At 50.8% G+C, this 12,020-nt stretch overlaps 1 protein-coding gene across 9 annotated transcripts in view; it reads right to left on the reverse strand.

Annotated features, from left to right (window-relative positions):
• The window catches only part of ARHGAP44 (Rho GTPase activating protein 44), a 129,867-nt gene that overhangs the window by 6,015 nt on the left and 111,832 nt on the right, over window positions 1–12,020 (reverse strand). For 5 of the 9 annotated variants that reach the window (XM_081580666.1, XM_081580668.1, XM_081580673.1 and 2 more), the window contains exons 14-18: window positions 10,147–10,260; window positions 9,455–9,546; window positions 8,391–8,571; window positions 2,029–2,250; window positions 476–633 (exon numbers count right to left, since the gene is read on the reverse strand). In XM_081580666.1, coding sequence (XP_081436792.1) covers window positions 476–633; window positions 2,029–2,250; window positions 8,391–8,571; window positions 9,455–9,546; window positions 10,147–10,260 — 767 coding nt within the window. Of the gene's footprint in view, window positions 1–475; window positions 634–2,028; window positions 2,251–2,918; window positions 2,937–8,390; window positions 8,572–9,454; window positions 9,547–10,146; window positions 10,261–12,020 lie in introns of all 9 variants that reach the window. The other 4 variants (XM_081580665.1, XM_081580667.1, XM_081580669.1 and 1 more) reach the window with 2 other exon arrangements.

The following is a 12,020-nucleotide window of genomic DNA, read 5'->3' on the forward strand; positions in this document are numbered from 1 at the left end:
GGACGACTAGAGATCGACCTAGACACTGGACCCTAGACAAAGCGACTGTCCTTGGGGCAGGAAGCTCTTCCGGCTGAACCTCCAATAGCTCTGGGATGCCATAACAGTGACCTCTGACCCAGTCCTCTGGCCACACAGGCCCAGAGCCTCCAACACTCAGCCTGTGTTTCCCCTGTCCTAGCCCCCAGTCCTGTGTACTTGCCCTGGAGGTGTTTTCCCTTTAAGAATCCCAGGTGCAGATGTGGACAGATCTGCATTGTTCTAAGTGTACCACTGCCCTGACTCCTCTGCACTGCCCTCTTTTTACTTTTTTCCCTCTTTTTACTTTTTTTGACTCAGGATCTTAGTTCGGCGATGACCAAGGATTGAACCCGTCCACCTGCAGTGAAAGCAGAGTCTTAACCACCAGACCCCTGGGGAAGTCCCCACACTGCCTTCTTTTCTCTATTTAGTGATGAGGGTGGCGGTGACGTACCTTTCCGGAGGGTGTGAGGGCTCTGGTCCGCAGGTGGCTGGCCCAGACTCGTGCCCAGCTGTGCCCCGGGCTGCGTGCCTGCACTGGGTGTCCCCTGGCTAGAACCCGGACTTCCCTTCTGCCCTGATCCTGGAGAAAGTTCTTTGCTTTTAGAAGCGCTATAACACGAGAGAGTTACAAAACAGAGTCAGTCCCTGAACTCAGGCAGCTTCAGCATCAGAATCGTGAACTGAATATATGTTCTCTGGGCAGGCGTGGTCCTCTCAGCCCTTCTTAAGGCCTTCAGAGATGCCTGTGGAAGTGACCAGCCTCTCCTGGGGGCTCTGAGGGCCTGAGCGCCATTCCATCTCCAGGTGGCCCTCTTACGGCCAGCTCCCTTTCCTGGCCTCAGCCGTCTCCCCAGCAGACCATCCCAGCAAATCTCCTCTTTGTCAGTTTCCTCTTCCGGCTGGCAGCCAGCAGCCCCTGCTTCCTGCTGACCTCTCTCCCCCCTCGTGCATCCTGGAACAGAACCAAAGCCCATGATTCCATGGCCAGGGTCAGCAACCCCTTGTCCTCTCTGGTGGAGCCATCAGCGACCACGCCATCCAGGGTCATCTCCAGTCCCTGCCAACTCTGTCATTTTCCATCTCACAAGGAAAATAACTTTCTATACATTAAAGAAAAAAAAAAATCCTGCAACCCCTTCACTTAGGGGATTGGTATCTGTGTGCATGTGAGCACACACACCAGCGCATGCAAAGACTGGCTTGAAAGGTTCAGATTTCCAGAGTTGCCAAAATTTTTCCAATTCCTAACAGAATGCACAGTGGGCCTGGTGAAGTGGCTTTCCTAATTTTCTGAATTGTTGTTCAGAACAGAGACACATGGCCAAGGGGTCTGTGCAACTCCACTTGTAGAATTCCCTCTGACCATGCCCCTCTCAAGGGGGGCCAGGAGGGCCTCCTCATCCACACCCCTGGGGACCTGTGACCCTGTGCCAGCTCAGATCACACTTTCCATCTTTGGAGGGACAAGGGCCTTTCTCCATAAAAGCTCATGAAACCAGCAATGGAACGAGCAGGCTCCCTAACTCTTTTCTTCCTTCACGAGAATGAAATGCATGACCTTGTCACCTCCATTCTTCACCTGACTTGCACCCATTTTAGCAGTAAAAATGGCCCCCATGCATCTAAAGCAAGAGGAGTGGAGAGGAGAACCATTGAAATTCTAAATTTTGAAACAGGCAACAAGCTGTAACAGTACAGGAGGGAACAGAGGAGCTGGGAACTCAGCTTCCTCGCCTGCTTTGGCAAGCTGCCACCTTACATGTGCGCCTGGGATGCTATTCTCAAAAAGCCTGGGCTCCCTCTGATCACATAGGGGCTGTGAATCCCTACCTGCTGCCAGCATGAAGCAGAAGCCAAACCAGGATGCTTAGAAAGGGGACGGGGGACATGACCAACTGCACGAGGCTCTGAGCGTGTGTGCAGCAAACCGGAAACTCCTCATTCACGTGCACCGCAGGCTAGCCTACCTGGGGGGTCGGGTCGAGGGCAGCGCCCCGGGCTTACCTGGTCCGTTCAGCCGCAGGCTGGAGGCTGAGGCCGGATGGAGAGAGCGCCGGCGCCGCAGGGCCCTCAGGGGACTGCTCCGGGAGGGGCGACGGCAAGGGCGGGGTGAGCTCGGCAGGCGGGGCGGGGGGCTGCATGGCAGGGGGGGCGCAGGATGCCTTCCGGCCGGCCGAGGAGCCTCTTCGAGCCACCCACGACGTGTCCATGACCCTCACGCCCATGCTGGCCGGGGACACAGAGACACCCAGGCTTAGCCGCACGCCCAAGGCGCCAGGCTCCCGCCCCACGAAGCGGCCAGCAGCACAGCCCCCAGCATCTCCTGGACCAAGGAAGCGAGGTGGCGGCCGTGCTCCGCGGAGCATGTCCCGCAGCTCCAGGCTGGGGCGACCCGGGCACCGCTGGCCTTAGGACCACGGCGCGCCCGACAAGCTCCCCGGAACCCAAGCTTCCCTCCGAGCAGAGAGCGCCTTCGCTGGGGGAGGGGGGCCAACCACTCCTCCCAAGTGGAGGGTGGAGGCGAGGCGGGGCGCAGGAGGGGGGCGGGCAGCATCAGACTAGAACAGAGCACCGACCAGCAGGGACACCTGAACATCCATCCTTCTTTTTGTCACCTGGGGGTCCGGGAGCACAGGACCAACTCAGGACTCCCAGGCCAGCCCCAGGACGCTGGCTGGCTTACAACCTCTGCAGGGTCTACAGAGCAGGGCGGGGCTGATCATGCTCTGGTCAGTCCCAGCCCCTGATTACACTTCAAGAAGGGGGAACACAGCTCTGAGTACATCGGCCAAAGCAACCAAACACGCACATTCACCCCTGCAGAGCTCACTAAGGCACCGCTTGCTATTCCCATGGACTGCACGTGGCCTCATGGCTACCCGAGGATACTGTACCTTTGGATTTTCCTAAGGCTGCAGGGACAGAAACACACAGACATTAGTGTGGCAAACACTGCACCTGCCTCTGGACACACAGCGGCTCTCTGTCAGGGTCAGGGGCTAAGCCTGGGCCTTCTGCTGAGCCTCGAAATTGTTTATTTAGTCCGTCTCTCCAGTTAAAGTGACTTTTCTGTCTGCACAGGTGAAGAGCATCCTACCAAGCTCACAGGTGAACAAAGAAGCTGAAGAGTTGACACTGGTGCTTGCAGTGGGGGTTGGGGGCATGTCACAAGGAAGGGAAAAAAATCCACAGAAGCAGCCATCCGCTCTTTTCTAAGTTATATGATTTAGAAGGTGGTCAATCTCCTTTCCTTTGGTCTAGGAGGTGACTGGTTCCATGACACGTAGTCAAAGCCTTCACTGACTATGGCAAGAGCTAATACTGCCAGTGTTAAGGGAGATGCAGATGCTCACGCAGGGAGAACATCGGCCAGTCCCCCGTCTCCACCGGAGATAAGCAGAGGGTTGCCCCTTGCTTACTGTCACCCACGCTGGCCAGGAGCACTGAGCTACCACACCATGACAGTCTGCCCACCTTGCAGAGGTGCAGCAAGATTCAAACCAAAGGTTCAAGGTTGGGGATTGGTTGCAACAGGTGGGATGTGGTCCTTCACAGAAATGTGCGGGGAGGGTGCCTCCGTGAGGGGCACAGAGGAGAATGGCACTACAGCCGTGCACACAGAAAGGGACAGCTTCTGACACACTTTCCCCTGGGGAGGGCAGAGGAAGACCCCCCCGGAGGGGAGACACCCCCCCGCCCCCCGCCCCTGTCTAGTGTCACTGTTAACACATTATTGACCAGGGCATTTTTGTGGAAGCTAACGCTTGTGGTATTAATACATATCTGGTCAATAATGTGTTAACAGTTCTCTTCTCCAAGGCATTTTGGGTGCAGCTGGTCTCTCTCTGGGATCCACTACCCACCAGCTTGCAAGTCGTCTTGGCTCTGAGGACGTCCCCATCAATAAACAGGCACCTTCTACAAGGGATCCAGTCACCCCCGGAGGTCCCTCAAAACTCTGTGGCAGGGTCCAGTGGCATCCCCTGGTAGTAAAAGTAAGCTGTGGGCAAGTATCAAACTGTGCTCTTTGGGCTTCTAAATTTATCAGGATGAAAAAGAGCAAAAAGCTTAATGTTCCACTTGGGAAAGTGAACTGACGCCACTTTGTTGCAATGGTTGGTAATGCTGTTCCCTGTCCTAGAAGAGCCCTAAAGGAGGCGGTCTCACACTCATGGGTTTTCTTTCTTATCACACTCTCTTTCACTTAGAAAGACTTTCCCCATTTGAGATGGGAGGTGTGCGCTTTGGGATCTGGGCTGGTGGGGGTCACCTTCTATTATCAACCACATCTCCCAGCACCATGGACCCCAGACACCAGGCTACCTGGTGATCATCTCCTGGTTCACCACGGGGAGGCGGCGGAGGGAGGACCAATGAGACCCACTAAATATCAGCAGCAAAGCATCAGCAACCAAGAATCGAGAGGTGAATGCACGCGCCTGCTTTCATAAACAGCTAAGCTGCCTGTCGTCACGACTCTCCCAGCTGAAGTGACTTCCGTGGGGCAGGCAGCGTGCCCTGTGCCCAGGGAACTGGCATCAAAGGTTCACGGATGTCTTCAAAAGGCAATAAAAATCTTTATAGACCAATGAATCACAATGACAACAGTGACAATCTTGGAGGTGTCAGAGCATGTTTACCTTCAGAGGCTAATGAAAATTTGCTTGGGACATCGGCAGATTGAAGTGTCCGAATGTCTAGCTAGAACTCTACCCAAAGACAAAATTTATAAAATTGCTTGGCATGTTGCCAAGAGCAAGGGAACTACTCAGAGGTACAAGAATACAATCAAAAGGTCACAGAAGCAGGTCACAAGTTTCTACTCATTGTTTTGTCACACAAAGAAGTAATAGCCGCAAGAATCAAATAACTTTGTGTTGTTTTAAAAAAAAAACACCAGATTCAATCCATCGAAAACAACCAACTTCCTTAGAAACTTCACAGATACCCATATCACTTATGGATGTCAAAGATTCCCTACAGCCACTGCTTCCAGTGAGAATCAGAAGAACTTGATTTTTGGATCCCTTTATAGTTGAATCACGGCAGAGGTGAGAAGCCAGAGGCCATGAAGAACGCCTGAGAAGCAAAGGGCTTGGAGAGCATTTAGCAGAAAGCGGGATGATGTGGCAAGTGTCCAGGAGGGGACCCGTTCAGGGTTCTCATCTGCTCCCCCTTGGGATTCACATGGGGCAGGCTGGCTGGCAAGGCGGCTCCACTGACGGCTACTCTTCCCTGCTTCACTCCTCCCAGCCTATGGGGACCTCATATTGCAGTGTAGCTTATCCTATGCTGGGCTTCCCTGGTGGCTCAGAAGCTTAAGAATGTGCCTGCCAATGCAGGAAACCCAAGTTCGACCCCCTGGGGTCAGGAAGCTCCCATGGAGAAGGGAATGGCTACTCACTCCAGTAGTCTTGCCTGGAGAATCCCAAGGACAGAGAAGCCTGGCGGGCTATAGTCCATAGGGTCACAAAAAAGAGTCAGACATGACTGAGTGACTAACACTGCAGACTATAACCTGGCAGGCCACACAGGGAAAAGATAAGATGCAGGACCTTAAAAATTAGGTGACAAAGGCCTGCCTCAGAAAAAAAAAATCTAAAAGTTGGAAATTTCAGCATAAGAACAGGTGTCTACAGAAAGAACACATTTATCATTGAGAACAGAAGTTTGCTCTGGACCCTTCTAAGTGATGAGTTGTCAGGGGTTAGCAGCTCTATTTCTTTTTGACCTCTGTAGGATAGACATCTGTCGTGCTGTTTTTATTTTATTTTTTATCTTTGGCCACATCACGTGGCATGAGGGATCTTAGTTCCCCAACCAGGGATCAAACCCACGACCCCTACAGTGGAAGCGTGGCGCCTTGACCACTGGATCACCAGGGAAATCCCCGTCACGCTGTTTTTGAATCTTGGTCAGAAACGGTCTTACCCAGAGATGTTGGCCAGTGTATGGATTTGAGGTATGTAAGTCTACAGAGGTTGGATAGGCCTTGATTTTTCATCTAGAGATTGGTTACATTTGGAATCACTGGAAAAGACCCTGATGCTGGGAAAGATGGAAGGCAGGAGGACAAGGGGCGACAGAGAATGAGATGGTTGGATGGCATCACCGACTCAATGAACAAACTCTGGGAGACGGTGAAGGATAGGGAGGCCTCGTGTGTTGCAGTCCATGTGGTCACAACGAGTTGGACATGACTTAGCAACTGAACAAGAACAAGTCTATACTGATCTGGAAGGTTTCAATTTTTGTTCTGAAGATCAGTTACATTTGGCAAAAACTTGCTGAGAGAAAGGAAGCAAGAAAGCCTGGTATCTCCCGCAAAATCCACAGGAGTTTTGGGAGTTCCTGGACCATTTAAGATGAACTTGGAGGCTGGGCAGCAATGGCACAGTGGGTGCCAACATGAGAGATGAGTAGGAAGGATCCTAAAGATCCTGGCTCAGCCTTGCCCACACTCCCCTAGGAAGGCCAGAATCAAGTATTTCAAGCTCCTCTAGAGATCATTCCTCTCCTAAATGCATAACAGTTTCTTCACCTCCCCAGGACAAAAAACAGCTGGAGGCACCAGGCAACATTTCACAGACCTGGTGTCAGCACCCACAAATGTGTGAATTGAGGAAATGTGGAAGCAGAGATGGGGCCTGGGCCAAGAACGCACCTCCCGAAGGCCGAGCTGACAATCCAAGCCCCAGATATGAGTCAAAGTTTCCATGGTACCCAGAACCTCAAGCTCTCTCTGAAGAAAAATTCCTGCACCCTCTCACTGCTCTGCAACCCTGTTCAGAGTAGCTGCATTTGGGATTCTCCATCCTTCTACTTGGTCTTCAGAGGACCCCAGTATCCACAATCACAACAACAAGCTCCTTGGAACACGAGTTCTATCTCGTGACAACAGGCTTTATGATGTAATAAACTTGGGAAAGGATGCCACAGCCCCCTGTGAAGATACGTGACAGATCACAGCATGTAAAAGACCCCACAAACTCATACATTCAGGAAAGTGGCTTCAATGTGTTGTCTCATGAATTCACGAAACCTGGGTGTCTATGTCCTGCCCCCTGCCCCACCATAACCAAGCATCAGTGGAATCTGTGTTCCGTAGAGTACCTCAGGTCGTTCCTGAACTTCTCAATTACACGTGCTTATTCCAAATTACAGGCTTCCCTGCTGGCTCAGGGGTAAAGAATCTGTCTGCCAGTGCAGGAGACATGGGTTCCATCCCTGGGTCAGGAAGATCCCCTGGAGGAGGAAATGGCAACCCATTCCAGTATTCTTGTCTGGGAAATTCCAAGGACAGAGGGCTATTGTCCGTAGGTTCGCAAAGAGTCAGACATGACTTAGCAACTAAATAACAACATTCCAAATTACAAGACCTCCAGGATAAGGTCTCTGTGTGGACATACTCATGGATTCAGGTGCCACTGTCAGCTGACCTGGTGAGGCCCTCTGAGGATCAGAACAGAAGTGATATTGCTACAGGCACGTCAAGTAGGACTGGAAAGAGCAGCTACACAGAGCTGCATGGGGTGCACGACATCAGCATCCTTTTCCTTTTTGTGGCACACTGCATGGCATGTGGGATCTTAGTTCCCTGACCACGGATTGAACCTGCAGCCCTGCATGGAAGCTCTGAGTCCTAACCTAACCTGACAACCAGCGAAGTCCCCAGTGTCTTTTTTTTGTTTTTTTAAGAAAGCTTGTTCTGATTCTCTTTTGTTGCATAACAAACCACCCTCAAAATTTAGTAGCGTATCGATCCAGGCCACAAATCCACAATTCTGACAGAACTTGGCAGGGTCAGATCGACTAATCCACATAGCATTAGCTGTGGTGGCTTGACTTGTGTAGTTTTAGCCTCTGTACCCCTAAGGCTCCAGCAGCACCTGCAAAACTGCCTGCAGACCCTGAGGTCCCAGAGAGATGGCTCTCTATCCACAGAAATCCTGATGACCCTGGCTGTTTATACTCAGAAGACCATGCTATAGGGGCCAGTGGATGCTGAATGCCCTGAGATGCCACAGTGACAACTTTCTCGTAGAGGTCATCTGGGATGGCAGAGGGGACTGGGAGTCAGACGAGGTCTGGCTGGGAAGACGGGGAGCCCAGCTCTGATACAGAGACATCTGGGAGCGAAGGAGCACAACTGACCCTCCAGGGTATCCACCCAGCTAGAGACATCTCACACAGGAACCGAATCGCTTAAAAACCACGTTTAAAAGACAAATTCCAAAGCATTTTCTGGCATCAGGAATGAGGTGACAGGGCCTCTTAAACTGCTGCTGGTTAAATGCAGCCTCCTGTTATTCATCTCAGTCAACCCCTCCCTCCCCCAAAGCTGAGAAAGGGACGCGAGTTCATACCCATCCTTTTTGTAAAACTCCAGCATCATGTTATCTGTGGCCACACTGAGGGGCCGGCGGGCCTGCTCGGGCTGGCGCCGGTCGGCGGGGTCCATGTCTGGGGAGGGCATTGAGCTGTAGTTGGCGTTGTGGTTCACATGCACTGGACTCCCGTAATTGCCCGTGATGTTGAACTCTATCTCTGCGGGGAAGACAGAATAGATACACATGGTCTGTGAGTCGGCCAAGCCCTTCCTGGGCAGGAGGGAAACCAGTAGAGAAATGGCCACTCTTCTATGTGTTACCCCTGAAAATCTCATCCCATGGTTCAATGTTAGATCATCTGTTGATATTAACTCATCTTATTATGTTTCATCCTATTACCAGGTGAGCCCACACACTCTCCTAGCATGTAATAGAATAGGGACTTAATAAAGCACTTTTTCATCTGTGATTTGCAAAACAAATTCAGTCAAACAGGAACAGATGGGTATTTTCTTTCTGGAAAAAAAAAAAAGGCAGAATCATCTATCTCAGTCCTCACATTTAAGATTGAAATAAATGCCAGAGCGGTCTAAATCAAATCAGGAAAAAAGGCAATGCCCATTCTCAACACTGTTATCTGATATTGTTGAAGTGCTAGCCAATGGAATTAGTCAAGAAAATAACAGGCGATATTACTCTCTGTAGACGATGATGGTGGGATGCCGTTTTAGAAAACCAAAGAGAAAAAAAATTTACAGGATTAGGAACAGAAAGAGATCTCACTAAGACTGCAGGCTCTCAAATGGAGTCTCATCTCATCCCCTCCTGACTACAGCCGATTTATCTGCAGTGCTGATGAGCTCAGCCACAGAACCTACAGAATTTTACCTTGAGCTCCTACCTCCTTTGTTTCGTTACCTTGATTTCCTACTACTGGCCAAAGGTGGGTGAGTGGGTATGTATGCACCGGGGGCTTAAAAACAAACACACACACACACACACCCCTTTGGCCAGTGGTACTCGATTTCAAAGATTCAGAACTCATAGTAACCTCCCGTTCCCCCCAGAAGCCTACTCCCACATCAGATGTTGCCACGTACCCCCAGGGAAGAACCAGTCTGCGTGCTGGATGATGGGCTCGATGATCCCGACGATCTGCAGCGAGACCGTGGTCATCATCTCCGTGATGTTCCTGAGGGCACAGGGCAGATGAGGGCAGGTGGGGTGAGCGGCCGAGGCAGGGAGGGGGCCCTGGACCAGAAGCCTGCACGCTTGGGTCTGAGAGCGTGTGTCCCCTTGGGGAGGGCACGTCACCTTTCTGAACCTCTCCCCATGTCTATAGCATGGAGACATCCCCAGAAGTCCGCCCTACAGGAGACGAATGAGTGACACATATGGAATCGCCAAGTCTGAGGACTGATTCTCACAACTGCCAGACATCCTTTTCCAGCTCTGTTCTCTCTGTCAAGACAGCACTCTGTCCTTCTGTATCCCAATGCTGGGATGTGCTCTCCATAGAGGGCCCAGGGGCCTGGAAGAGCTTGCCAGACCTGATGCTGACCCAGATGAGCTCAGAAAAGACCTTGGCTACAGGCCTGGCTCTGAGACTATCAACAGGAACGATCTGAAGAATTCTGGGCCTCCTCCTGAGTCTAAAGAATGACCAGCTCAAGACAGGCATATGACCTGACACATAAATAAGGGGCTAGTGGTTATCTGGGGCCCTGACCATCCCACCCAGGCCCCCACAGCCCCCAGTGTGACCCACACACCCCTTCCTCCCTGGACTCACCCTTCTGCTTGTGGCCACAGCAGGTTGGGTCCTAATACAATGGCCATGTTACTGGGTGTCATCTTGTTGACATCTTGGTATTCTGAGAGCTTGGATAAAAACTTGATCAAGTATCTGAAAGGAAGTGAGAAGGGCCAGGTTTAACGAGGGCTCGATACCAGCCATGGTCCCCTAACACCAGCTGGAAACATCTCTTACTGACAAGACTCATACATCCTACAATATAATCAAGATGTGTCACGTGTCAGGACACAAGAATGCTCCAAAAACAGACAGAGCTCTTCCTGGGCTAGTTGTCAATGTCTGCTTCAATGAACTGTGGCCAGAAAAAAATTCTCCATCTTTCCTTTTGACTCAGTGCATAATGCCAGAAATTCCCTCCTTCTTTTCAAACCTCTGTCACCTCCTGTCTTCCCTGTGTGCAGAGGTGAGAAGTAGTGTGTAGGTGTCACTAGTGGGGACATTTTCATGCTAGGAGCAGTGTCTCAGTGGGGCTATGAGAGCCAATGAAGAAAACGTTAGACCTAGACTTAGCACATGGCCCAGCAATTCCACTCCTAGAGAAATACGTCCACACAAAAATGTGGACACAAATGCTCCCAGCAGCATTATTCATCATAGCTGAAAAGGAGAAACCACCCAAATATCCATTAAGGGATGAACAGATGAATAAAACGTAGTCCCATCCCTATAGCGGAGTACTACTCAGCCCTGAAAAGGAATGAAATACTGACACAGGCTACTGCATGGATGAACCTCGGAAACTTGATGCCAATGGAGAAAAGCCAGACACAGAGACCCCAGGGTGAATGACTCCATCTGTATGAAAGGCCTGGTGCAGGCAAATCGACAGAGACAGAACATAGATGAGAGTTTGCCAGGGGCTGGGTAAGCAGAAATGGGGAGTGACTGCTGATGGAAACAGCATTTCTTTGTGGGGTGATGAAAATGTTTTCAAATTACACAGTGGTCATAGCTGCACAACTCTGCAGATTTACAAAAACCCACTTAATTGCACACTTTTAAAAGGGGACAATGGCATATGAATTGTTATGTCAATAAAGCTATTATTTAAAAAACAAATCAGTGAGTGAGTAGCTGTGCACAAATGAAGCACAAAAAGAGCTCTCCCAAACCACACCAAACCTGCCTGGTCCCGCACAGGCCCCAGACTCCAAAGCCCATCTCTTCCCGGGCTCTTGGTTATATAGACAGTGGGTCCAGCCCCACGCTGCCTGGACCACAGCGAAGCGGCTCCTCAGCAACTATTGCCCACAGAGCACAAAGACCCTAAGCTACTGATGGGCCACCTCCACCCACATCCTGTCACATCACACCCTCCAAGAGGCCACACATGCCTTGACCAGGACATGGGGCCTGAGCTGAGCAGTCAATCCACGGGCTGGCCAGTGGCCTAGCATCACTTGAAGAATCATTCTTGCTCTTGATCTGATTCTTGCTCGTGGGATGCTTTCTTTCAATTTTGTATATATTTAACACTTGAAGCATTTTACAGCGTGCAGTTCACTAGCATTACTTTGACTGTGATGCAACCATCACCACCATCCATCCCCAGAATTTTTCATTACCCCAAACTAAAACTTGACACCCATGAAATGACAGCCCACCTGCTGCTCCTGACCCCTCCCCCCTTACCCTAGCCACCATTCTACATTCTGGCAACCACCATTCTACTTTCCATCTTTATGAATTGACTACTGTATGCACTGCTTTTGAGTGGAATTGTTCAGAATTTCCCCTTTTGTGTTTGGCTTCTTTCATTTAGCATACAGCCTTCAAGGTTCATCCATATTGTAGCAAGAATGAGAAAGTCTCTTCTGTTTGAGGCTGAATACTGCATTGTATGTAATTTT

The sequence above is a fragment of the Giraffa tippelskirchi genome, chromosome 3, assembly GCF_054371585.1.
Source record: "Giraffa tippelskirchi isolate mGirTip1 chromosome 3, T2T-mGirTip1v1.2.pri, whole genome shotgun sequence".
In the NCBI taxonomy this organism is placed as follows: Eukaryota; Metazoa; Chordata; class Mammalia; order Artiodactyla; family Giraffidae; genus Giraffa; species Giraffa tippelskirchi.